Source organism: Cherax quadricarinatus, chromosome 24 (genome assembly GCF_038502225.1).
Source record: "Cherax quadricarinatus isolate ZL_2023a chromosome 24, ASM3850222v1, whole genome shotgun sequence".
NCBI classification, from domain to species: Eukaryota; Metazoa; Arthropoda; class Malacostraca; order Decapoda; family Parastacidae; genus Cherax; species Cherax quadricarinatus.
In genome coordinates, this window is record NC_091315.1 from 14,177,485 (window position 1) to 14,202,291 (window position 24,807).

Genomic DNA, 24,807 nt, shown 5'->3' on the forward strand with positions numbered 1-24,807 from the left:
TACTGCCAGGGAACACCTCAATTATAATATTTCCCTCCTTATTACCGACCCAAAAAAGTCTTATACTTGTTCATTGTTTCAACTATGGTACAGTATGTACAATAAGGTGGTGGAAACACTGGTGTATACACTGGGTGTAGTGGTATAGAGGTTAAATATTGTTTGGTGGGTGTATATGGCAAGTGGTGGTGAGGTTGGTCCTGGACGTGTACGACAGCAGCAGCAGCAGCAGCAGCAGCAGGGATGGCAGGAGGTGGTGCACGCACTTATAACTTACCAGTAACTCGCTCTCCACCATCACGTGAGGTGCAGCTGTTACTCCGTGTCAGCCATCATCACCAGGTTGCTGCTGCTGCTTCACCCTGGACCATCACCACGTAAGGTACGGCTGTTGCACCTCACTTCACTCACCACCACCACGTGAAGTGCTGCTGCTGCTGCTCCTCCTCCTGTAAAGTGTTAACAGTTTACTGCAGCTGCTGCTGAGGACACAAGTCATTATGGATGAGGTACAGGTAAATTCAGCTGTTAAACCGTATACCTTCACAAACGTGTTATTAAAAATTTTTGGTACTACCAACAACAACAACTCGTTGGAACTCATTATTTTGTGTAGAAAAGGACACTTGTGTATAGTTAAGTGCATTTATTTAAAGGAAACTTTTCATGAGTGGCTTTATCAGCCCTAATATTATTTTTATATTTTACAACACTAATAACGTATGTATATCAAGGAATAAATAATTTCTATTTGTTCAAATTGTTATTTTTGGGAGATACAGGGGGGGGGGGGGATTATTACATTAATTTTGGTATGGCAGAGGCTCTTGTTCTTGGCTCTTTGTAAATAAATACGGATAAATGCTTCCAGGATAACTTACCGCAACCTAGCTAATCGTAGCCAAACGTAACCATAACTAAACGCAACGTGATGTAACCTTAACGTGACGTAACCGTAACTGAACGTAACGATAAGTTAACGTAACCAATGTTACGGTAATTAAACGTAATCTAATGTAACGTTAACTAAAAGTAACAACGCGACTTTAAACGTAACCTAGCGTAACTAAGCATTCTCTAACATAGCGTAACCTAGCGTAACTAAACATTCTCTAACATAACGTAACCTAAAGTGACGTAACCCAACGTAACCTAACGTGACGTAACCCAACGTAACCTTACCTAAACGTAACCAAACGTAACCTTCACGAACCATAACTTTAGCTAAACGTAACGTAGCCAAACAATACGTATAACCCAGTTTAACGTATTTTCATTAATATCTTTCCAGTTAACAATTTCTTAATAAATGCTTATTCCATGATGTTTGTACAAGCAGGAAAAAAATAAACTAATGGCACAAATATAAATATAGACCATCTCCCATAACATAAAAAACAGGTCTACTGGTTCTTGCTACAGAGGTCCTTCCCATCAGGGAAGTTAGCTGTGGATGAGGGGCTCTTGATCCAGGGAACTAAACCTATCCTCATTCCTTGGATGGGGGAATTTTATTACCTCCCATTACCCCTCTTGAATCATGCTTTACTACACCAGCATTTATTACCTGATGCATTTATTGCATATACAGAAGTCTTGTGTAATGCTTTACCCTATAACTTTTTTCCTGCTTTCTCAAAAAAAAATTGCAAAAATCATTAATGCCATTTTTAACTGCATAAATATGTGCATAAATTTCACACACTACAAGACAACAATGGAAAAAAGACAGTGTTTGACTGTTAAGATATCCTACCTGTAGTTTACCTGGAGAGGGTTTTGGGGGTCAACGCCCCCATGGTTCGGTCTGAGACCAGGCCTTACGGTGGATCAGGGTCTAATCAACCAGGCTGTTACTACTGGCTGCATGCAAGCTGACATACGAATCACAGCCCGGTTGGTCAGGTACTGACTTTAGGTGCCTGTCCAGTGCCTTCTTAAAGACAGCCAGGGGTCTATTGGTAATTCCCCATGTAGGCTGGGAGGCTGTTGAACAGTTTTGGACCCCGGACACTTATTGTGTTCTCTCTCAACGTACTCGTTGGGCCCCTGCTTTTCATTGGGGGAATGTTGCATCTCCTGCCGAGTCTCTTGCTTTCATAGGGAGTGATTTTCGTGTGCAGGTTTGGTACCAATCCCTCCAGGACCTTTCAAGTGTATATTATCATGCATCTCTCACCTGCATTCCAGGGAATACAGATCAAAGACCTTAACCGTTCCCAGTAATTTAGGTGCCTTATCGTGCTTATATGTGCCGTGAAAGTTATTTGTACACTCCAGGTCAGCAATTTCGCCTGCCTTGAAGGTAGCAGTTAGTGTACAGCAGTATTCCAGCCTAGAGAGCACAAGCGATTTGAAGAGAATCATCATGGGCTTGGCGTCCCTAGTTTTGAAGGCTCTCATTATCCATCCTATCATTTTCCTAGCAGATGAGGTAGATACATTGTTGAGGTCTTTGAAGGCGAGGTCCTGACATTATCACTCCCAGATCCTTCCTAGGTTAAATCTACATAATTATACATTTGAAGTCACTTATTTTCTTCAGGCTGGAACATTGGTGTATACTAATCACCTTTTTCAAGGTAGGTAAAAGTGAAGAACTGAGAAATGTACAGAGAAATATGCATTATAATCTTGTGAAATACAATGTTTGCAGCATTAGGATATTTTGAGGGAATGTTTTGCTCCTTCAGTCTTACAGGGAACTACTTGAGAAACCCTTTTGTGGGAAAACATTTCGTCAATAAAATATCCCATACACTGCATGTCTTATTTCACATTTGTTGGCATTTCATGCCATCTCTTAACCTACATTACAATTACACCTGGAAAATTCTTGAAGGAATGATACCAAAACTGAACAAAATTATTCCACACAAAAGCAAGAAGCTTGGCAGTTTAAAGTACATTACATACCTCCAATATTTATTAATTTTAACTCTTAATATAATTTTATTTTCGTTTTTTATAAATGCTTATTTGTGTCAGCCAAAAGTACATCAGCATATACAATTATGTTTACTCTTCAGTGCAACCCACATCCTACTTCCATGGTGCAAGTTATTAATTTAGGTACAGGTACACACAAGTACAGTTATCATATGTAGTGGATATTTCTAATTGCATTGAAAGTTTAAATTTTTTATTATGAACTCTTATTTTTCATTCTACAATTATTACCTCCAGGTGCCTGAAAAAAAAAAACAAAGGAAAAAATGGCAGATAATGAATCAGTTGAAACCAGTGTCCATAATACTTCGCTTCAGTTATTTGAAAGGGGTTAGGAATCAAAATAAAATTGTATAAGGGAAAGTGAACATAATTTTTACAGTTCCCATTTTTAGCAGTGCAGCATGAAATACATTTTAGTTATAAAACACTGGAATGTATAACTTAATCTTGGCAAGACCTGTAATAACACAAATAAGTATGAAATGAAAATTAAGGAGCACTGTTCTTTAATGAAGCTTCAGAATAGGGAGAGGTTTTATATTTTTACTGCAATGCTATATCAAGAAGGTATCATAGATTTGATTGGATTGCCTGAAGATTTGCTCTTTCCCCACCTACACCCCTTTAGTTATTTAAAATTACAAAAAAAAATGATTTACCTTAAGAATACAATCTAATTATTATATAATTTACTCCTCAAAAATTTTATTTTGCTAAATTGATTTTTTTTTTTTTGTCAACAGGGTGTGTGCACCACCCAGTTCACATATTCTGTGACAAATACAGTTCACCAAGCTATAGAGGATAATGTAATGATTCAAACCTATATTGGACATCAGGTTAGTACATTCATCTTATTTACCCTTTTTAGATTTAAATTGAAAAAGGTTTCTGGTAGGTTATGATGACTGGTCTTGTTGGCCACTTGCATCTATAATCAGGCAGATGAAGGGTTTTCAGGGCAGTCTGACACAGTAAAGGCCTGTTAATAAAGACAAACTCTTCGACCATGTCAGAGGTCACATTTAATATTGTAAATCTTGGTTTTAGTCATAATCAGTCCTTTGGATTTGCAGCAGTGTAGTCAAAGCTTACTGATGTTTATGAGACAGACAAAAACTTTTTTACTGGTGGATTACCCCTTACAGGTGAGAGGGAAGATGTTTTGATGCCAGGTAAGGATCTCTTGATCCAAGTAGCTGGATTATTGTCCCTTAGGATCAAACCTAAATGCCCCATATTTCCCAGGTGTTACATGACCCCTAGGGGTCATATAGCACCATTGATTAAAATATAAAATACTGAAGGGCTAAGTTTTTTTTTTTTTAAGTCTTGGCAAAGCAAGAAGTCAGTATAGTCCCCTAAGAGTCGTAGCACCATTACTGTTTCTCATTTTCATAGGCATTTATAGATAAAAAATACTAACCACAGTTTTGTATCTTGTGTTTGGGGCCAAAATATATGTGGAAGTCACCTTATTAGAATACACAGACAAATAATGGAGCAAATTAGATGTCAACAAAGATTTCCAGTGGGCAAATAAAAATAAAAATGCTCTGTACACAAATTTCAACTGCCTAGATATGGGAAGAATGAACTCAACGAGCACAGCACTGTTGACAGAATACAAAATTATATGGAATATAAGGAATTAGCAAGAGAATTAAAATAATTGTCAGATGATGTCATTCATAGAATACAATAAGGCAGGTAGACGAAACAAAGCCCAGGAAAATGAGTGACTTACGAAACCTCTCAAAGCAGAGCACCATGAATGATGGTACAGTACAGATTAAGTAAGTAAGTATGTGCTCAGGAATGTTTCTACATCCTTTCAGACTGATTGAACCTGGTGCTGTTGGAGAAATCTTTGCAGAAAACCTTTTATAGTGTTTTTGAGTAGGAGAAATACAGTAATAAAAATTAATAAAAAAGTTTGCGACTATAATTCTTGACCACCTGTACTTTTAAAAAATTTCACAAGTGCTTACGTACCAAATCAGTAATATGATACAAAACACTAGTTTATATTAAGGAGTGAAAGTATGATCATCAGGTTTATAAGCTCTAGGAAAAAAAAAATGTAATTTCAAATGAACCTTAAAAGTATGAACAGAACCTGTTCACTGTCTGTCGTGTAGATCTGTCATTGATACCAGGGTCCTAGTATAGATCTATGCTTTGAGTTCAGCTAACTCAGATAAGCTGTGAGCAATAAATTTTAGCCTAAATATGAGAGAATGGGTCTGTGAAGTGAGTGCACAGTACTGAAAAAAGAAAAATTGCCCCACTCGGTGCACGACAGAGAAGAGCAGCGCGAGGCGTTTCCTAGGATTTTTTCTCTTGGAATCGTCTGATAGAAGATATACTACTGAAATAGTTGATTTTGATTGGTTTCAGGATTGGAAGTAGCTTGAAATTAGGCTCAAAGTAGTGGAAATGTTAAATTTCTGCCTCTTTTCCTGAGGACAAGTAAGACTCCTCTACACCACCTCTCTTCCCCATTTTTTTTTTTGGTTTTTACTAGGTCTAATTCAATTATTGGGATGCCATAAACCATGACCAATCATTCCTAACTATATTTTATTATCCAGGAATTAGAGTAGATCTTCATATTTTGTTTTGTGATGAATTCAAAATAGAAAGCAAGTGTAATATAAAAGAGGCTTTTCGATGTTATTAATGAACAGAAGAAATGTTTTAGTGCCTGGAATATCTGCAGTGTTTATTTTGGACTGTTTTTAAATAGAAACTATTTCAAGTGTTGTAAAATGGGCCAAATTACCAACTTTTTGTTCTGATAGTTGAATAGGCATTTTTTTTTTCTCAGGAGAATGAAGGCATTCCAGCAAAATAGCAAGGAATTTGATCAAATTGACTTAGCTTATAATAAGACTCAAAGCTGGCAAAATTTCCAATGCATAAATTGCACCCAGGCTCCAGGCGGACATCAACCAAATCTTTCAGTGGGCTGCAGAAAAATATGAAGTTCAACGATGAGAAATTTCAATTACTCAGATATGGTAAACATGAGGAAATTAAATCATCTTCAGAGTACAAAACACATTCTGGCCACAAAATAGAGCGAAACACCAACGTCAAAGACCTGGGAGTGATCATGTCGGAGGATTTCACCTTCAAGGACCATAACATTGTATCAATCGCATCTGCTAGAAAAATGACAGGATGGATAATGAGAACCTTCAAAACTAGGGAGGCCAAGCCCATGATGACACTCTTCAGGTCACTTGTTCTATCTAGGCTGGAATATTGCTGCACACTAACAGCACCTTTCAAGGCAGGTGAAATTGCTGACCTAGAAAATGTACAGAGAACCTTCACGGCGCGCATAACGGAGATAAAACACCTCAATTACTGGGAGCGCTTGAGGTTCCTAACCCTGTATTCCCTGGAACGCAGGCGGGAGAGATACATGATTATATACACCTGGAAAATCCTAGAGGGACTAGTACCGAACTTGCACATGAAAATCACTCACTACGAAAGCAAAAGACTTGGCAGACGATGCAACATCCCCCCAATGAAAAGCAGGGGTGTCACTAGCACGTTAAGAGACCATACAATAAGTGTCAGGGGCCTGAGACTGTTCAACTGCCTCCCAGCATACATAAGGGGGATTACCAACAGACCCCTGGCAGTCTTCAAGCTGGCACTGGACAAGCACCTAAAGTCGGTTCCTGACTAGCCGGGCTGTGGCTCGTACGTTGGTTTGCGTGCAGCCAGCAGTAACAGCCTGGTTGATCAGGCTGATCCACCAGGAGGCCTGGTCACAGACCGGGCCACAGGGGCATTGACCCCCAGAACTCTCTCCAGGTAAACTCCAGACCATTAACTTTGAATACTCTGGTGCCATTACTTTCAGAAAGATTCTCTACCATTTCAGAAGAATGATTTTTTCTTGGAAAAAGTGGACACAGGAATATTAATTTTGAACCCCGACTCTGCTATTTTAATTTGGGGGATCATGATGGTGAAGGGGTTAAGGGGCACTGGCTCTTGGAATATTTTTATTATAAAATATTGTAAACTTGATTATAGTAATAATAATAATGTGATTGAACCATAATTAGTTACTCTATTGTTTTAATTTGCAGGATTACTACCAGTGCATATTGTGCAATCGGTCTATGTCTGGTATTGTTCCTGCACAGAGCCACCTTGAAGGATCTCAACACAGAAAAGCTATACGAAACTATATGTACAGCTCTGTTCTCAGTGCCTCCAAAGGGTCAAATTTGGTTTCTGATAGTGTAGGGAACCTCGACGATTCACTTCCACCTGATTACCAGTCACCAGCCCCAGTGCAGTCATTGACAGCTTTATCACAATTTGAAACTGGTAAATTGAAATATGCTTGGCTATAATTTTTGGAGTACAGGTATTTCAGTTGTGCTCTTAATTTGTACATAATCCTAGTGCCTCTGTATACTTGTTTTTTGGTAACTTACGCATTTCTTATTGGTAGAATTGATCATGTCATTGTAGTCTTTCGTTTGGAGGGTTTCAAATAGGAAATTTATTTCAGAGACTGCAAATATTTTGCAACTCCAAATACCTTAGCAAAGATACAAACCTATGTTAGGTATTAGACAAAGTACCATATCAGTGGGATAAAATGATACTGTAGACGCTTACAATGCAGTATATACAGTAGGGCCCTGCATTATGCCGTTCCGCTAATATGGACATTTCAAATTATGACCAAAACAACTATACGGCATCCCCCACCTGACTTTCTAATACATAATGTCACCGCGGGCCATCCGGTTTATTTACATTCTCCATGAGCATGACTGTTATGTCTGGAAACTTTCCAAAATTTCAAGTGTTTTAAAGTTATTGCATATTTTATATATTTCTTTCTTCTTTCAACGTACCAGCCGTATCCCACCGAGGTGGGGTGGCCCAAAAGGAAAAACGAAAGTTTCTCCTTTCAAATTTAGTAATATATACAGGAGAAGGGGTTACTAGCCCCTTGCTCCCGGCATTTAAGTCGCCTCTTACAACACACATGGCTTACGGAGGAAGAATTCTGTTCCACTTCCCCATGGAGATAAGAGGAAATAAACAAGAACTAGAAAGAAAATAGAAGAAAACCCAGAGGGGTGTGTGTATATATATATATTTTCTTTTTTTTCAACAAGTCGGCCGTCTCCCACCCAGGCAGGGTGACCCAAAAAAGAAAGAAAATCCCCAAAAAGAATAAGCTTTCATCATCATTCAACACTTTCACCACACTCTCACATAATCACTGTTTTTGCAGAGGTGCTCAGAATACAACAGTTTAGAAGCATATATGTATAAAGATACACAACATATCCCTCCAAACTGCCAATATCCCAAACCCCTCCTTTAAAGTGCAGGCATTGTACTTCCCATTTCCAGGACTCAGGTCCGACTATATGAAAATAACCGGTTTCCCTGAATTTTTTTTTTTTTTTTTTTTTTCAACAAGTCGGCTGTCTCCCACCGAGGCAGGGTGACCCAAAAAAGAAAGAAAATCCCCAAAAAGAAAATACTTTCATCATCATTCAACACTTTCACCACACTCGCACATTATCACTGTTTTTGCAGAGGTGCTCAGAATACAACAGTCTAGAAGCATACACATATAAAGATACACAACATATCCCTCACACTCCACACTCCAACTCCAACAGATCGTCAGGTCCCAAGTACCATTCGTCTCCATTCACTCCTATCTAACACACTCACGCACGCTTGCTGGAAGTCCAAGCCCCTTGCCCACAAAACCTCCTTTACCCCCTCTCTCCAACCCTTTCGAGGACGACCCCTACCTCGCCTTCCTTCCCCTATAAGAACATAAGAACGAAGGAACACAGCAGAAGGCCTACTGGCCCATGTGAGGCAGGTCCAAGTCTCCTATCGGCTTAAGCCAATGCACCCAACCTAGTCAGGTCAGGTCACATTGACTTAAGGGAGGAACACAGCAACCGACCTGGTAGCACAAGCTATCAGGTCCAACTCACACCCACCCACATCCACTCATGTATTTATCCAACCTATTTTTAAAGCTACACAACGTTCTGGCCTCTATAACTGTACTCGGGAGTTTGTTCCACTCATCCACAACTCTATTACCAAACCAGTACTTTCCTATATCCTTCCTGAATCTGAATTTTTCCAACTTAAAACCATTGCTGCGAGTCCTATCTAGGCTAGATATTTTCAGCACACTATTTACATCCCCTTTATTCCTGTCTTCCATTTATACACCTCAATCATATCCCCCCTAATTCTACGTCTTTCTAGAGAGTGCAGATTCAGGGCCCTTAGTCTATCCTCATAGGGAAGGTTTCTGATACATGGGATCAACTTTGTCATCCTCCTTTGTACATTTTCCAGAGAATTTATATCCATTCTGTAATACGGTGACCAAAACTGTGCAGCATAATCTAAATGAGGCCTAACCAAGGATGTATAGAGTTGAAGAACAACCTGAGGACTCCTATTATTTATGCTTCTTGATATGAAGCCAAGGATTCTATTAGCTTTATTGCGAACACTTATGCACTGTTGTCTTGGTTTCAGATTACTGCTAACCAGAACTCCTAAATCTTTTTCGCAATCCGTAATATTAAGGTTTACATTATTTAGTTTATATGTGGCATGGTTATTGTCCTGTCCAACATTTAGAACTTTGCATTTGTCTATATTAAACTGCATCTGCCACTTCTCCGACCACTGCATCAGTCTATTCAAATCTTCCTGGAGTGCTCGAATGTCCTCGTCAGAATGAATTCGACGGCCTATTTTGGTGTCATCGGCAAACTTGCCGATGTCGCTCTTTATGCCCTCATCTATGTCGTTTATGTAGATTGTGAACAGCAGGGGGCCCAACACCGACCCCTGTGGAACACCGCTCGTGACGCTTCCCCACTCTGATTTCTCCCCATTTATGCAAACTCTCTGCTGCCTATTTGTCAACCATGCCTCTATCCAGGAAAAAATTTCTCCTCCTATTCCATGTGCTTTAATTTTCCTCAATAGTCTCTGATGTGGGACCCTGTCAAAAGCCTTACTGAAGTCCATATACACAATATCATATTCATTACCATGATCTACCTCCTCAAATACCTTAGTGAAAAAAGTTAATAAATTCGTAAGGCAGGAACGCCCCTTTGTAAAACCATGCTAGATTCGTTGATTAATTTATGCTTTTCAAGGTGGCTACGAACTGCCTCGGCAATTATTGATTCCATAAATTTTCCCACTATGGAGGTTAGGCTTATTGGTCTATAGTTCGAAGCTAAGGACCTGTCACCTGTTTTGAAAATAGGTATCACATTTGCCATTTTCCACTTACCTGGCACCATGCCAGTTTGTAGTGATATGTTGAAAAGATTAACCAAAGGTGTGCTAAGCTCCTCTTTACATTCCTTTAGAACCCTTGCATACAGTTCATCAGGGCCTGGGGATTTGTTAGGTTTTAATTTATCTATTTGCCTAAGGACCATGTCACTTGTGACTCTAATCGTGCACAGTTTATTATCGTCCTGTTCTACATAATTTATCATTACTGGAATGTCGCTGGTATCCTCCTGTGTAAAAACTGAGAGGAAGTATGTGTTAAAAATTCTACACATTTCCTTATCACTGTCAGTGAGCTGACCTGAGGAACTTTTGAGTGGGCCTATCTTGTCCCTGATCTTACTTCTGTATACCTGAAAGAATCCTTTTGGGTTAGTCTTCGATTCTCTTGCAACTTTAACCTCATAATCTCTTTTTGCTTTTCTAATTCCCTTTTTTATTTCTCTCTTTAACTGAATATATCGATTTCTTAATTGCCCCTCTCCTCTTTTGATTTGCCTATATATGCCTCTCTTTTGACCAATCAGATATTTTAATCTATTGTTCATCCATTTAGGATCATTTTTGTTTGATCTGATTTCCCTATTTGGAACATAATTTGACTGAGCAGCTAGAACTATGCCCTGGAAAGCATCATATCGGCAACCATCACCACCTACCTGACCCTTAGTCAGGTCATTCCAGTTCAGCCCACCTAAGTAATTTTTCAGTCCTATGAAATCAGCCAAGCGAAAGTCAGGGACGGAGACTTGATTGCCATTATTAGGGGAATTCCATGATATATTAAAACTGAGTGATTTGTGATCACTTTCCCCAAGCTCATCATTAACCTCAAGATTATTAATTAGTGTTTCCCTACTGGCAAGGAGGTTATTTCCCCTAGTTGGCTCTGTCACAAACTGTTTTAAAAAACAATCCTGGATCGTATCAAGAAAGTCACCTGACTCTAAATTTCCTGTCAAATTGCTCCAGTCAATCTGTCTATAGTTGAAATCTCCCATTAGCACAACATTTTCGTATGTAGATGCCTTACGAATTTCGTCCCATAGAAGTTTACTGCACTCCCTATTAAGATTTGGGGCCCTGTAAATCACACCCAAAATTAGTTTTTCTCGGCCCTCGAGAAGCTGTAACCAAACAGATTCAGTGGCTGACGCTTCTAATTTAATATCTTGTCTAACACAACAATTTAAATTGTCTCTGACATACATCGCTACTCCACCACCTTTCCTGTTGACCCTGTCAGTGTGGAATAATTTATAGCCTTGTATGTGACATTCAGAGGGCATCTCTCTATCTTTCAGATTGAGCCAGGTCTCTGTTATAGCAATAATATCTGTTTCCTGCACTTGCAATTAATCTTAGCTCATCTATCTTATTTCTTACACTCCTGCTATTAGTATAGTAAACCTTAAGGGAGTTAGTCCCTTGCTGCCTTCTGCTGTCCCCCTTTGTTTGCTGACCTGATCTATTGTCTTTATTTATAACTTCATGCTGAATGCCTTTTATACATTTACTGTTTCCAACCCTAGTGTTGCAACCTGCTTCTTTCCCACACACACCCATACCTCTATCTTCCATCAGTTTAAAATCATAGGCATTTCACCAATGGCCTTCTCAATCGAGTCTGCAAGTGCTACCACCCCTGCTCCAGAGAGATGTACCCCATCCCTTGCATACATATCATGTTTGCCATAAAAGTTGTTCCAGTTGTCAATGAATGGGATTGCAAGTTCCTTGCAGTATCTGTCTAGCCAGCAATTTACACCAATTGCCCTAGACAACCATTCATTTCCTACTCCCCTTCTAGGCAAGATGCTACATATGATTGGGATCCCTCCCTTAGACTAAATGAAATCTATAGCTGACCTGTACTTATCTAGCAGCTCTTCTCTCCTACCCTTCCCAATATCATTTCCACCAGCACTGAGACAGATAGTGAGCTTGTTCCCATTACCTGACATGATATTATCCAGCCTGTTGACAATGTCCCCAACACCAGCTCCAGGGAAGCACACTCTATCTCTCATCTTCTTATTCCTATTACAAAAAGCACGGTCAATATATCTTACCTGAGAGTCACCAACCACAAGAATGCGCTTACCTCCATTAGCAGGGGCAGTAGTACCCTTACCTTCACTGGCCACTGAAGTACATTCATCCTGAAGAACAGAGAAGCGATTTCCTACCTTCAGATCTTCACTCTTAACTTTCCTTACTCTGATGCGCCTCCCATTACTGTAAACCACTCGCCACTTGTAGCAGGTGCTGGGCTGCACCTCACTGCTGGTAGCCGTTGCTACCTCCCCCACTACAGCCTCCTCACAGCGAGAGACAGACTGCACCTCACTGCTAGAAGCCTCATTCCCCACAACTCCAGCCACCTCACACTCTCTCCCAGACCCATTGAGGTGGACCTTCAGCCTCCTAATCTCCTCCTGGAGAAGCAAGACTTCCTCCTTCAACTCTCCAACCTCAATTTTTAAAACACTGCAGAAGCAAGCCATGCTTTGTAACCGTCCACGCTAATCCCCAAAGCAGCTCAGGGTCTGTGACCTCACGTGACGACTGACCACTGACCACTATAGATTTATATACTTTCCATGTCATTCTACTTTGATCCATTCTCTCTAAATGACCAAACCACCTCAACAACCCCTCTTCTGCCCTCTGACTAATACTTTTATTAACTCCACACCTTTTCCTAATTTCCACACTCCGAATTTTCTGCATAATACAGTGGACCCTCGACTAACGCTATTAATCCGTTCCCGAGAGCTCATCGTTAGTCAAAATAATCGTTAGTCAAGTTAATTTTCCCCATAAGAAATAATGGAAATCAAATTAATCCGTGCAAGACACCCAAAAGTATTGAAAAAAAAAATTTTAACACATGAAATATTAATTTTAATACACACAAACTGAAGAAGACATGCACAGTTACATGACACTTACCTTTATTGAAGATCTGGTGATGATTGATGGGATGGGTAGAGGGGAGTGTGTTGATGGTCTTAGTGTTTAGAAGGGGAATCCCCTTCCATTAGGACTTGAGGTAGCAAGTCCTTTTTCGGGGTTACTTCCCTTCTTTTAATGCCACTAGGACCAGCTTGAGAGTCACTGGACCTCTGTCGCACAACATATCTGCCCATAGAGGCCTGTACCTCCCGTTCCTTTATGACATTCCTAAAGTGTTTCACAACATTGTCAGTGTCACCATTAAACACTTGTTCAGGTTACAGTCCTTCACTGTCTATGTACTCCTTGAATTCCTGCACATATTTTTCAGCTGCTTTTTTGTCCAAACTGGCAGCCTCACCATGCCTTATAACACTATGTATGCCACTACGATTCTTAAATCTCTCAAACCAACCTTTGCTGGCCTTAAATTCACTCGCATCATCACTAGTTGCTGGCATTTTTCTAATTAAATCGTCATGCAACTTCCTAGCCTTTTCACATATGATCGCTTGAGAGATGCTATCTCCTGCTATCTGTTTTTCGTTTATCCATACCAATAACAGTCTCTCAACATCTTCTATCACTTGCGATCTCAGTTTTGAAAACATAGTTGCACCTTTGGCAAGAACAGCTTCCTTGATTGCCGTTTTCTTGGCCACAATAGTAGCGATGGTTGATTGGGGTTTTGTGTATAGCCTGGCCAGCTCGGAGACATGCACTCCACTTTCATACTTAGCAATGATCTCTTTCTTCATATCCATAGTAATTCTCACCCTTTTTGCTGTAGGGTTGGCACTAGAAGCTTTCTTGGGGCCCATGGTGACTTATTTTGCAGGTGCAATCACTAAAAAGGCTGTGATAATATGAAATGTTCCGATTGTATGCTTGGAAGCGACCGCGGTGGCTGGCTTGCTTGTAAACACTGGCCAGAAGTGGACGCGTCTCAGACGGAACGAATAGTGTTGGTCGAGTTTTTTAGCGTTAATCGAGGCAAAATTTTTGCGATAAAATGTATCGCTAGTCAGATTTATCGTTAATCGATGCCATCGCTGGTCGAGGGTCCACTGTATTTACACCACACATTGCCCTTAGACAGGACATCTCCACTGCCTCCAACCGTCTCCTCGCTGCTACATTTACCACCCAAGCTTCACACCCATATAAGAGTGTTGGTACTACAGTGGACCCCCACATAACGATATTAATCCGTTCATGAGAGCTCATTGTTATGCGAAATTATCATTATGCGAATGAATTTTCCCCATAAGAAATAATGGAAATCAAATTAATCCGTGCAAGACGCCCAAAAGTATGAAAAAATTTTTTTACCACATGAAATATACATTTTCCTACACACAAAGAGAAGGATACATGCACAATAGTAGAGTAGTACATGCACAGTATATATTGTGCATGTACTACTCTACTAAATGAAGAATAAATGACACTTACCTTTATTGAAGATGCAGCAATGACTGATGAGACACTGTGTCCTGGGAGTGCCTTTTCCTCCTGAGTACTGTAGGTCCTGTTTGGCATTTTCTTCCAGAACAGGCCTTATCACACTGTGTATGCCACTACGATTCTTAAATCTCTCAAACCAACCTTTGCTGGCTTTAAATTCACCAATATGAGCACTAGTTCCAGGCTTTTTTCCCTGTTCACCTGGGTGTTAGTCAATTGGTGTGGGTTGCATCCTGGGAGAGAAGATTAAGGACCCCAATGGAAATAAGTTAGACAGTCTTCGATGACACTGACTTTTTTGGGTTATCCTGGGTGGCAAATCCTCTGGGGTTAATTGTTTCTTGGTATTCTCAATAAGCCACACCAACAACGGTGTTACAGCAGCAGCTGACAGTGCTACAGCAGCAGCAGCAGCTGACAGTGCTACAGCAGCAGCAGCAGCTGACAGTTACAGCAGCAGCAGCTGACAGTGTTACAGCAGCAGCAGCTGACAGTGCTACAGCAGCAGCAGCAGCAGCAGCTGACTGCTACAGCAGCAGCTGACAGTGGTACAGCAGCAGCAGACGATGCTACAGCAGCAGCAGACGATGCTACAGCAGCAGCAGACGATGCTACAGCAGCAGCAGACGATGCTACAGCAGCAGCAGACGGTACTACAGCAGCAGCAGACGGTACTACAGCAGCAGTAGCAGACGGTACTACAGCAGCAGCAGCAGCTGACGGTGGTACAGCAGCAGCAGCAGACGGTACTACAGCAGCAGCAGCAGCAGCAGCAGCAGACGGTACTACAGCAGCAGCAGCAGCTGACGGTACTACAGCAGCAGTAGCAGACGGTACTACAGCAGCAGCAGCAGCTGACGGTGGTACAGCAGCAGCTGACGGTGGTACAGCAGCAGCTGACGGTGGTACAGCAGCAGCTGACGGTGGTACAGCAGCAGCAGACGATGCTACAGCAGCAGCAGATGGTACTACAGCAGCAGCAGACGATGCTACAGCAGCAGCAGATGGTACTACAGCAGCAGCAGCAGCTGACGGTGGTACAGCAGCAGCAGCAGCAGCTGACGGTGCTACAGCAGCAGCAGCTGACAGTGCTACAGCAGCAGCAGCATCAGCAGTTGACCATGGTACCACAGTATTTAGATAATATTTCTCACCCTTTTTACCACAGGGTTGGCACTAGAAGCTTTCTTGGGGCCCATGGTCACTTATTTTGCAGATAAAATCACCAAAAACACTGTAATAATACGAAATGTTACGATTGTATGCTTGGATGTTACCGCAGAGGCTGGCTTGTAAACAATGCCACCGGCGGAACATGTGAGGCTGGCTCAGGCCGCACATTAGACACGTCTCGGACGAATAGTGTTGAGCAGGTTTTTTAGCGGTATGCGAGGCAAAATCTTAGCGATAAAATGTATCGGTATGCGGATTTAATGTTATGTGATGCCAACGGTATGCGGGGGTCCACTGTACTATACTCTCATACATTCCCTTCTTTGCCTCCATAGATAACGTTTTTTGACTCCACATATACCTCAATGCACCACTTGCCTTTTTTCCCTCATCAATTCTATGATTAACCTCATCCTTCATAAATCCATCCGCCAACACATCAACTCCCAAGTATCTGAAAACATTACCTGGAGTTTACCTGGAGAGAGTTCCGGGGGTCAACGCCCCCGCGGCCCGGTCTGTGACCAGGCCTCCTGGTGGATCAGAGCCTGATCAACCAGGCTGTTGCTGCTGGCTGCACGCAAGCCAACGTACGAGCCACAGCCCGGCTGATGAGGAACTGACTTTAGGTGCTTTTCCAGTGCCAGCTTGAAGACTGCCAGGGGTCTGTTGGTAATCCCCCTTATGTGTGCTGGGAGGCAGTTGAACAGTCTCGGGCCCCTGACACTTATTGTATGGTCTCTTAACGTGCTAGTGACACCCCTGCTTTTCATTGGGGGGATGGTGCATCGTCTGCCAAGTCTTTTGCTTTCGTAGTGAGTGATTTTCGTGTGCAAGTTCGGTACTAGTCCCTCTAGGATTTTCCAGGTGTATATAATCATGTATCTCTCCCTCCTGCGTTCCAGGGAATACAGGTTTAGGAACCTCAAGCGCTCCCAGTAATTGAGGTGTTTTATCTCCGTTATGCGCGCCGTGAAAGTTCTCTGTACATTTTCTAGGTCGGCAATTTCACTTGCCTTGAAAGGTGCTGTTAGTGTGCAGCAATACTCCAGCCTAGATAGAACAAGTGACCTGAAGAGTGTCATCATGGGCTTGGCCTCCCTAGTTTTGAAGGTTCTCATTATCCATCCTGTCATTTTTCTAGCAGATGCGATTGATACAATGTTATGGTCCTTGAAGGTGAGATCCTCCGACATGATCACTCCCAGGTCTTTGATGTTGGTGTTTCGCTCTATTTTGTGGCCAGAATTTGTTTTGTACTCTGATGAAGATTTAGTTACCTCATGTTTACCATATCTGAGTAATTGAAATTTCTCATCGTTGAACTTCATATTGTTTTCCGCAGCCCACTGAAAGATTTGGTTGATGTCCGCCTGGAGCCTTGCAGTGTCTGCAATGGAAGACACTGTCATGCAGATTCGGGTGTCATCTGCAAAGGAAGACATGGTGCTGTGGCTGACATCCTTGTCTATGTCGGATATGAGGATGAGGAACAAGATGGGAGCGAGTACTGTGCCTTGTGGAACAGAGCTTTTCACCGTAGCTGCCTCGGACTTTACTCTGTTGACGACTACTGTGTTCTGTTAGTGAGGAAATTATAGATCCATCGACCGACTTTCCCTGTTATTCCTTTAGCACGCATTTTGTGCGCTATTACGCCATGGTCACACTTGTCGAAGGGTTTTGCAAAGTCTGTATATATTACATCTGCATTCTTTTTGTCTTCTAGTGCATTTAGGACCTTGTCGTAGTGATCCAATAGTTGAGACAGACAGGAGCGACCTGTTCTAAACCCATGTTGCCCTGGGTTGTGTAACTGATGGGTTTCTAGATGGGTGGTGATCTTGCTTCTTAGGACCCTTTCAAAGATTTTTATGATATGGGATGTTAGTGCTATTGGTCTGTAGTTCTTTGCTGTTGCTTTACTGCCCCCTTTGTGGAGTGGGGCTATGTCTGTTGTTTTTAGTAACTGTGGGACGACCCCCGTGTCCATGCTCCCTCTCCATAGGATGGAAAAGGCTCGTGATAGGGGCTTCTTGCAGTTCTTGATGAACACAGAGTTCCATGAGTCTGGCCCTGGGGCAGAGTGCATGGGCATGTCATTTATCGCCTGTTCGAAGTCATTTGGCGTCAGGATAACATCGGATAGGCTTGTGTTAATCAAATTTTGTGGCTCTCTCATAAAAAATTCATTTTGATCTTCGACTCTCAGTCTGGTTAGCGGCTTGCTAAAAACTGAGTCATATTGGGACTTGAGTAGCTCACTCATTTCCTTGCTGTCATCTGTGTAGGACCCATCTTGTTTAAGTAGGGGCCCAATACTGGACGTTGTTCTCGATTTTGATTTGGCATAGGAGAAGGAATACTTTGGGTTTCTTTCGATTTCATTTATGGCTTTTAGTTCTTCCCGCAATTCCTGACTCCTAAAGGATTCTTTTAGCTTAAGTTCGATGCTTGCTATTTCTGACCAGTGTCTCCCTACGCATTTCGGATATATTGACCTCTTTTAGCTGCTCTGTTATTCTTTTCCGTCGCCTGTAAAGGGAGCGCCTGTCTCTTTCCATTTTACATCTACTCCTCCTTTTTCTTAGAGGAATAAGCCTTGTGCATACATCGAGTGCCACCGAGTTAATCTGTTCTAGGCATAAGTTGGGGTCTGTGTTGCTTAGTATATCTTCCCAGCTTATATCGGTTAGGACTTGGTTTACTTGGTCCCACTTTGTTTTTGTTATTGAAGTTGAATTTGGTGAATGCTCCCTCGTGGCTAGTTTCATTATGTCGGTCTGGGGCTCCACGCATACATGCCTGAACCTCAATTATGTTGTGATCTGAGTATATTGTTTTTGATATGGTGACATTTCTTATCAGATCATCATTGTTAGTAAAGATGAGGTCTAGTGTATTCTCCAGTCTAGTAGGCTCTATTATTTGCTGGTTTAAATTGAATTTTGTGCAGAGATTTAAAAGCTCTTGTGAGTGTGAGTTTTCATCAGAGCTGCCTCCTGGTGTTACTACTGCAACAATATTATTTGCTATATTCCTCCATTTTAGGTGCCTTAAGTTGAAATCCCCCAGGAGCAAGATGTTGGGTGCAGGAGCTGGAAGATTTTCCAGACAGTGGTCAATTTTTAACAGCTGTTCCTGGAATTGCTGGGATGTTGCATCCAGAGGCTTGTAGACTACCACAATGACTAGGTTTTGGTTCTCGACCTTTACTGCTAAAACTTCCACTACATCATTTGAGGCATTAAGCAGTTCTGTGCAAACAAGTGACTCTGCAATGTACAGGCCAACCCCCCCCTTTTGCCTGTTCACTCTGTCACATCTGTATAGGTTGTAACCTGGGATCCATATTTCGTTGTCCAAGTGATCCTTTATGTGGGTCTCAGTGAAAGCCGCGAACATTGCCTTTGCCTCTGCAAGCAGTCCACGGATGAAAGGTATTTTGTTGTTTGTTGCTGGCTTTAGACCCTGTATATTTGCAAAGAAGAATGTTATCGGACTGGTGGTATTGTTGGTACTGGGGGGGGGGGGGGATTTTTTTTCCGGCATTAGTATCTGTATCTGTTGGTTTGGAGTGGAGGCCATCGACTGTGGTTCCACTCCAGGAATGACTGGATTTGGTGTACGATTTCTGCCATTTCCTGCCAGTTTTTTTTTCTTCTTTCTTTCTTTCTTTTTTCAACACACCGGCCGTATCCCACCGAGGCGGGGTGGCCCAAAAGGAAAAACGAAAGTTTCTCCTTTTACATTTAGTAATATATACAGGAGAAGAGGTTACTAGCCCCTTGCTCCCGGCATTTTAGTCGCCTCTTACAACACGCATGGCTTACGGAGGAAGAATTCTGTTCCACTTCCCCATGGAGATAAGAGGAAATAAACAAGAATAAGAACTAGAAAGAAAATAGAAGAAAACCCAGAGGGGTGTGTATATATGTGCTTGTACATGTATGTGTAGTGGGACCTAAGTGTAAGTAGAAGTAGCAAGACGTACCTGAAAACTTGCATGTTCATGAGACAGAAAAAAGGACACCAGCAATCCTACCATCATGTAAAACAATTACAGGCTTTCGTTTTACACTCACTTGGCAGGACGGTAGTACCTCCCTGGGCGGTTGCTGTCTACCAACCTACTACCTTTTCTTCTTGGCACTAAAAAACCTCTCCCTCTTGAGTGGCTGTGGCTACCCAGGTTTTCCCATGGCCTGGATGTTTTGTATCTTTTTGTCCCCTTTAGATGGTATGCCTGGCAATTTAAGTTATAGCACAGTCTTTCCTGTACTGAAGAGGTACACAGTTCAGGGTGAAAAAGCTTACAGGAAGGGAGTTTACATTTTCCTGTTGTCATATGGGCATGGCATTTTCTAGGGTGGTCATAGTTGCACGTTCCATCTGTTTTTCCAGATTTCCCATGCCAGCAGATACCAAGTGCATAGTATGTGCACAGGCTTGGTTTCCGTTTGCCTTGGGTTTCTGTGACTGTATTCCCTGTTGGTGCATGTTTCCCTGTCTTACTTCTATCCTCCCTAGCACCAACAATGGAGCTCCCACCAGTTGCTTTTGGTAATATATCCTCACTATTGCTAGTGGAGTCCTCTTGTTTGCTATTTCCTGTGGTATTTCTAGTTTGCAATATTGGTTTTATCTTATCTTTGACTACACTTGTTTCCCTACTATGGCTCCTGTCCCCTATGAGGTCATTTATATGTATTCCTTCCTGCGTATAATTCCCGACTACCTGGACAAAATCTCAAGCTTCACCATTACTGTCTCCCAGGACAGCACCTCCAGCTTCACCATTTCTGTCTCCCAGGACAGCACCTCCAGCTTCACCATTTCTGTCTCCCAGGACAGCACCTCCAGCTTCACCATTTCTGTCTCCCAGGACAGCACCTCCAGCTTCACCATTTCTGTCTCCCAGGACAGCACCTCCAGCTTCACCATTTCTGTCTCCCAGGACAGCACCTCCAGCTTCACCATTTCTGTCTCCCAGGACAGCACCTCCAGCTTCACCATTTCTGTCTCCCAGGACAGCACCTCCAGCTTCACCATTACTGTCTCCCAGGACAGCACTATCAGCCCCATATTTACTGACTACCAGGACTTCATCTCCAGCCTTACAGTTTCTGACTACATGGCCAGTATCAAGGGCAGTACCATTCAGCCCAGACTTTTTATGTTCCCATCTGTTGTAGAAAGCTTCCAGGTTTTCTATGAAAGCAGCTTTGATGTTATCCTCTTTTAATACCCTTGTGATTTTAGTCCACAGATTTATCTCATTTGGGCATACCCAAAAACACTTCCCTGTTTTAACACTGCTTGTAGCTAGTTCTTGGATATCTGCACAAGGGGCGTGACACCAATTTCCACAAAAATGACAATTTACCCATGTGGAAGCCCGTTTGTTTGACTGACCACAGACTACACACAACTTCATAATGATTTGAATGGTTGATTTACTGCAATTCTACTAGCAACCTCTTGAATATTCTATTAATAACCTCCTTAAATGAAGCTCTAGCTATTTGTATTTCTGTTTCTAGCTGTTTTTGTATATTGGACAGCTTACCGTGCACGTTCCTGATTTATATTTAATGTTTGTGTTTATAAGGGCTCCTACAACCCCATTCGTTTACAGTCTGCTTTATTGTCCAACGAAACTGTTTGAAACCAGTCAAGGGTTCGGACCAGTCGATCTGATCTGATCAGTGGGTCACTTATTTAAAACATACTGGTCGGTGATTTGAGCTAACACATGAAGGATCTACGTACTGGAAATTATCTACCCGAGTAATATGTGATTTGATTGATACAAAAGTATAACTTGCGTGTTGAAGAAACCGGTGACTGCTGGCAACTCCTACAATGACGAACGGTCGACCTCAACCCTTGTTTATCAATCGCTGTATCTAGCTTTTCTATTTTTTTTTCCGTCTCCACCACAATAAATGCTATATTATCACTATAGTTGACTGGTGGAAATTTTGGAGGAAGGACGCTTTTTCTGTAGTAATAATTGCTTCTCGTTGTGTATATTGCGACCGCTGGTAACTACAGGTTATATGAAATTCACAGTATACGTCTGGTATTTCAAGAAAAAAGAAACTAATGAAAGTCACTCCACTCCACTAAGTACCATTATAATACTGGTTAGTTGCTACTACAACACTGTATTCTGCTATTCACTGGTATCACTAGATTATATGCGAGTACACTAGCAGGCCAGGAAGATTATTAAAACAGCTGACCACTTCTTCCATACTCCTCCTCCCCAATTTGATATCCAATTTTTCTTTATCTGAATCATTTGATACCCTCATCACCTTACTCTTTCTATGTTCACTTTCAACTTTCTACCTTTACACACATTCCCAAACTCATCCACTAACCTTTGCAATTTTTCTTTAGAATCTCCCATAAGCACAGTATCATCAGCAAAAAGTAACTGTTAATTCCCATTCTGAATTTGATTCCCCATAATTTAATCCCACCCCTCTCCCAAACACCCTAGCATTTACTTCTTTTACAACCCCATCTATAAATATATTAAACAACCATGATGACATTACACATCCCTGTCTAAGACCTACTTTTACCGGGAAGTAGTCTCCCTCTCTTCTACACACCCTAACCTAAGCCTCACTATCCTCATAAAAACTCTTTACAGCATTTAGTGACTTACCACCTATTCCATATACTTGCAACATCTGTCACATTGCTCCCCTATCCACTCTATCATATGCCTTTTCTAAATCCATAAGTGCAATAAAAACTTCCCTACCTTTATCTAAATACTGTTCACATATATGTTTCAATGTAAACACTTGATCTACACATCCCCTACCCACTCTGAAACCACCTTGCTCATCCGCAATCCTACATTCTGTCTTACCTCTAATTCTGTCAATTATAACCCTACCGTACACTTTTCCTGGTATACTCAAACTTATTCCTCTGTAATTTTTACAGTCTCTTTTGTCCCCTTTTCCTTTATTTAAAGGGACTATACATGCTCTCCGCCAATCCCTAGGTACCTTCCCCTCTTTCGTACATTTATTAAACAAAAGTACCAACCACTCCAACACTATATCCCCCCCTGCTTTTAACATTTCTGTTATGATCCCATCAGTTCCAGCTGCTTTACCCCCTTTCATTCTATGTAATGCCTCGCGTACCTCCCCCACACTTACATTCTGCTCTTCTTCACTCCTAAAAGATGGTATACCTCCCTGACCAGTGCATGAAATTACCGTCTCCCTTTCTTCCTCAACATTTAAAAGTTCCCCAAAATATTCTCGCCATCTACCTAATACCTCCCTCTCCCCATCTACTAACTCCCCTACTCTGTTTTTAACTGACAAATCCATACTTTCCCTAGGCTTTCTTGACTTGTTTAACTCACTCCAAAATTTTTTCTTATTTTCATTAAAATTTCTTGACAGTGCATATATGCTTGTATATATGTATATATGCTTGTACATATATGTGTAGGTGACCTAAGTGTAAGTAGAAGTAGCAAGATGTACCTGAAATCTTGGATGTTTTTCTTTCTTTCAACGCACCAGCCATATCCCACTGAGACAGTGGGGTGGCCCAAAAGGAAAAACGAAAGTTTCTCGTTTTAAATTTAGTAATATATACAGGAGAAGGGGTTACTAGCCCCTTGATCCCGGCATTTTAGTCGCCTCTTACAACACGCATGGCTTACGGAGGAAGAATTCTGTTCCACTTCCCCATGGAGATAAGAGGAAATAAACAAGAACTAGAAAGAAAATAGAAGAAAACCCAGAGGAGTGTGCTCACCTAATTGTGGTTGCAGGGGTCGAGACTCAACTCCTGGCCCCGCCTCTTCACTGATCGCTACTGTGTCCTCTCTCTCTCTCTCTGCTTCCTGAGCTTTGTCATACCTCTTCTTAAAACTATGTATGGTTCCTGCCTCCACTACTTCACTTGCTAGGCTATTCCACTTGCTGACAACTCTATGACTGAAGAAATACTTCCTAACATCCCTGTGACTTGTCTGAGTCTTCAGCTTCCAGTTGTGACCCCTTGTCCCTGTGTCCCCTCTCTGGAACATCCTATCTCTGTCCACCTTGTCTATTCCCCACAGTATCTTGTATGTCGTTATCATGTCTCCCCTGACCCTTCTGTCCTCCAGTGTCGTCAGTCCGATTTCCCTCAACCTTTCCTCGTTCGACATTCCCCTGAGCTCTGGGACTAGCCTTGTTGCAAACCTTTGTACTTTCTCTAACTTCTTGACGTGCTTGACCAGGTGTGGGTTCCAGACTGGTGCTGCATACTCCAGTATGGGCCTAACATACACAGTGTACAGTGTCTTGAACGATTCCTTATTGAGGTATCGGAACGCTTTTCTCAGGTTTGCCAGGCGCCTGTATGCTGCAGCGGTTATTTGGTTGATGTGTGCCTCCGGTGATGTGCTCGGTGTTATGGTCACCCCAAGGTCTTTCTCCCTGAATGAGGTCTGTAGTCTTTGTCCACCTAGCCTATACTCTGTCTGCGGTCTTCTTTGCCCCTCCCCAATCTTCATGACTTTGCATTTGGCTGGATTGAATTCAAGAAGCCAGTTACTGGACCACATGTCCAGCCTGTCCAGGTCTCTTTGCAGTCCTGCCTCATCCTCGTCCGATTTAATTCTTCTCATCAACTTCACGTCATCTGCGAACAGGGACACTTCAGAGTCTGTTCCTTCAATCATGTCGTTCACATATATCAAAAATAGCACTGGTCCTAGAACTGACCCCTGTGGGACCCCGCTCATGACAGGCGCCCACTGTGATACCTCTTCACGTACCATGACTCGTTGCTGCCTCCCTGTCAGGTATTCCCTTATCCATTGCAGTGCCCTCCCTTTTACATGCACCTGATCCTCCAGCTTCTGCACTA

The 24,807-nt window shown here is 41.9% G+C and overlaps 1 protein-coding gene across 3 annotated transcripts in view; it reads left to right on the forward strand.

Annotated features, from left to right (window-relative positions):
* The first annotated feature begins 200 nt into the window (after positions 1 to 200).
* Positions 201 to 24,807, forward strand: part of LOC128686601 (zinc finger protein 385B) — a 113,149-nt gene continuing 88,542 nt past the window's right edge. The window contains exons 1-3 of one of the 3 annotated variants that reach the window (XM_070088199.1): positions 201 to 509; positions 3,696 to 3,791; positions 7,068 to 7,311. In XM_070088199.1, the coding sequence (XP_069944300.1) occupies positions 501 to 509; positions 3,696 to 3,791; positions 7,068 to 7,311 (349 nt within the window). In that variant the 5' untranslated portion in view covers positions 201 to 500. Of the gene's footprint in view, positions 516 to 3,695; positions 3,792 to 7,067; positions 7,312 to 24,807 lie in introns of all 3 variants that reach the window. The other 2 variants (XM_070088198.1, XM_070088200.1) reach the window with 2 other exon arrangements.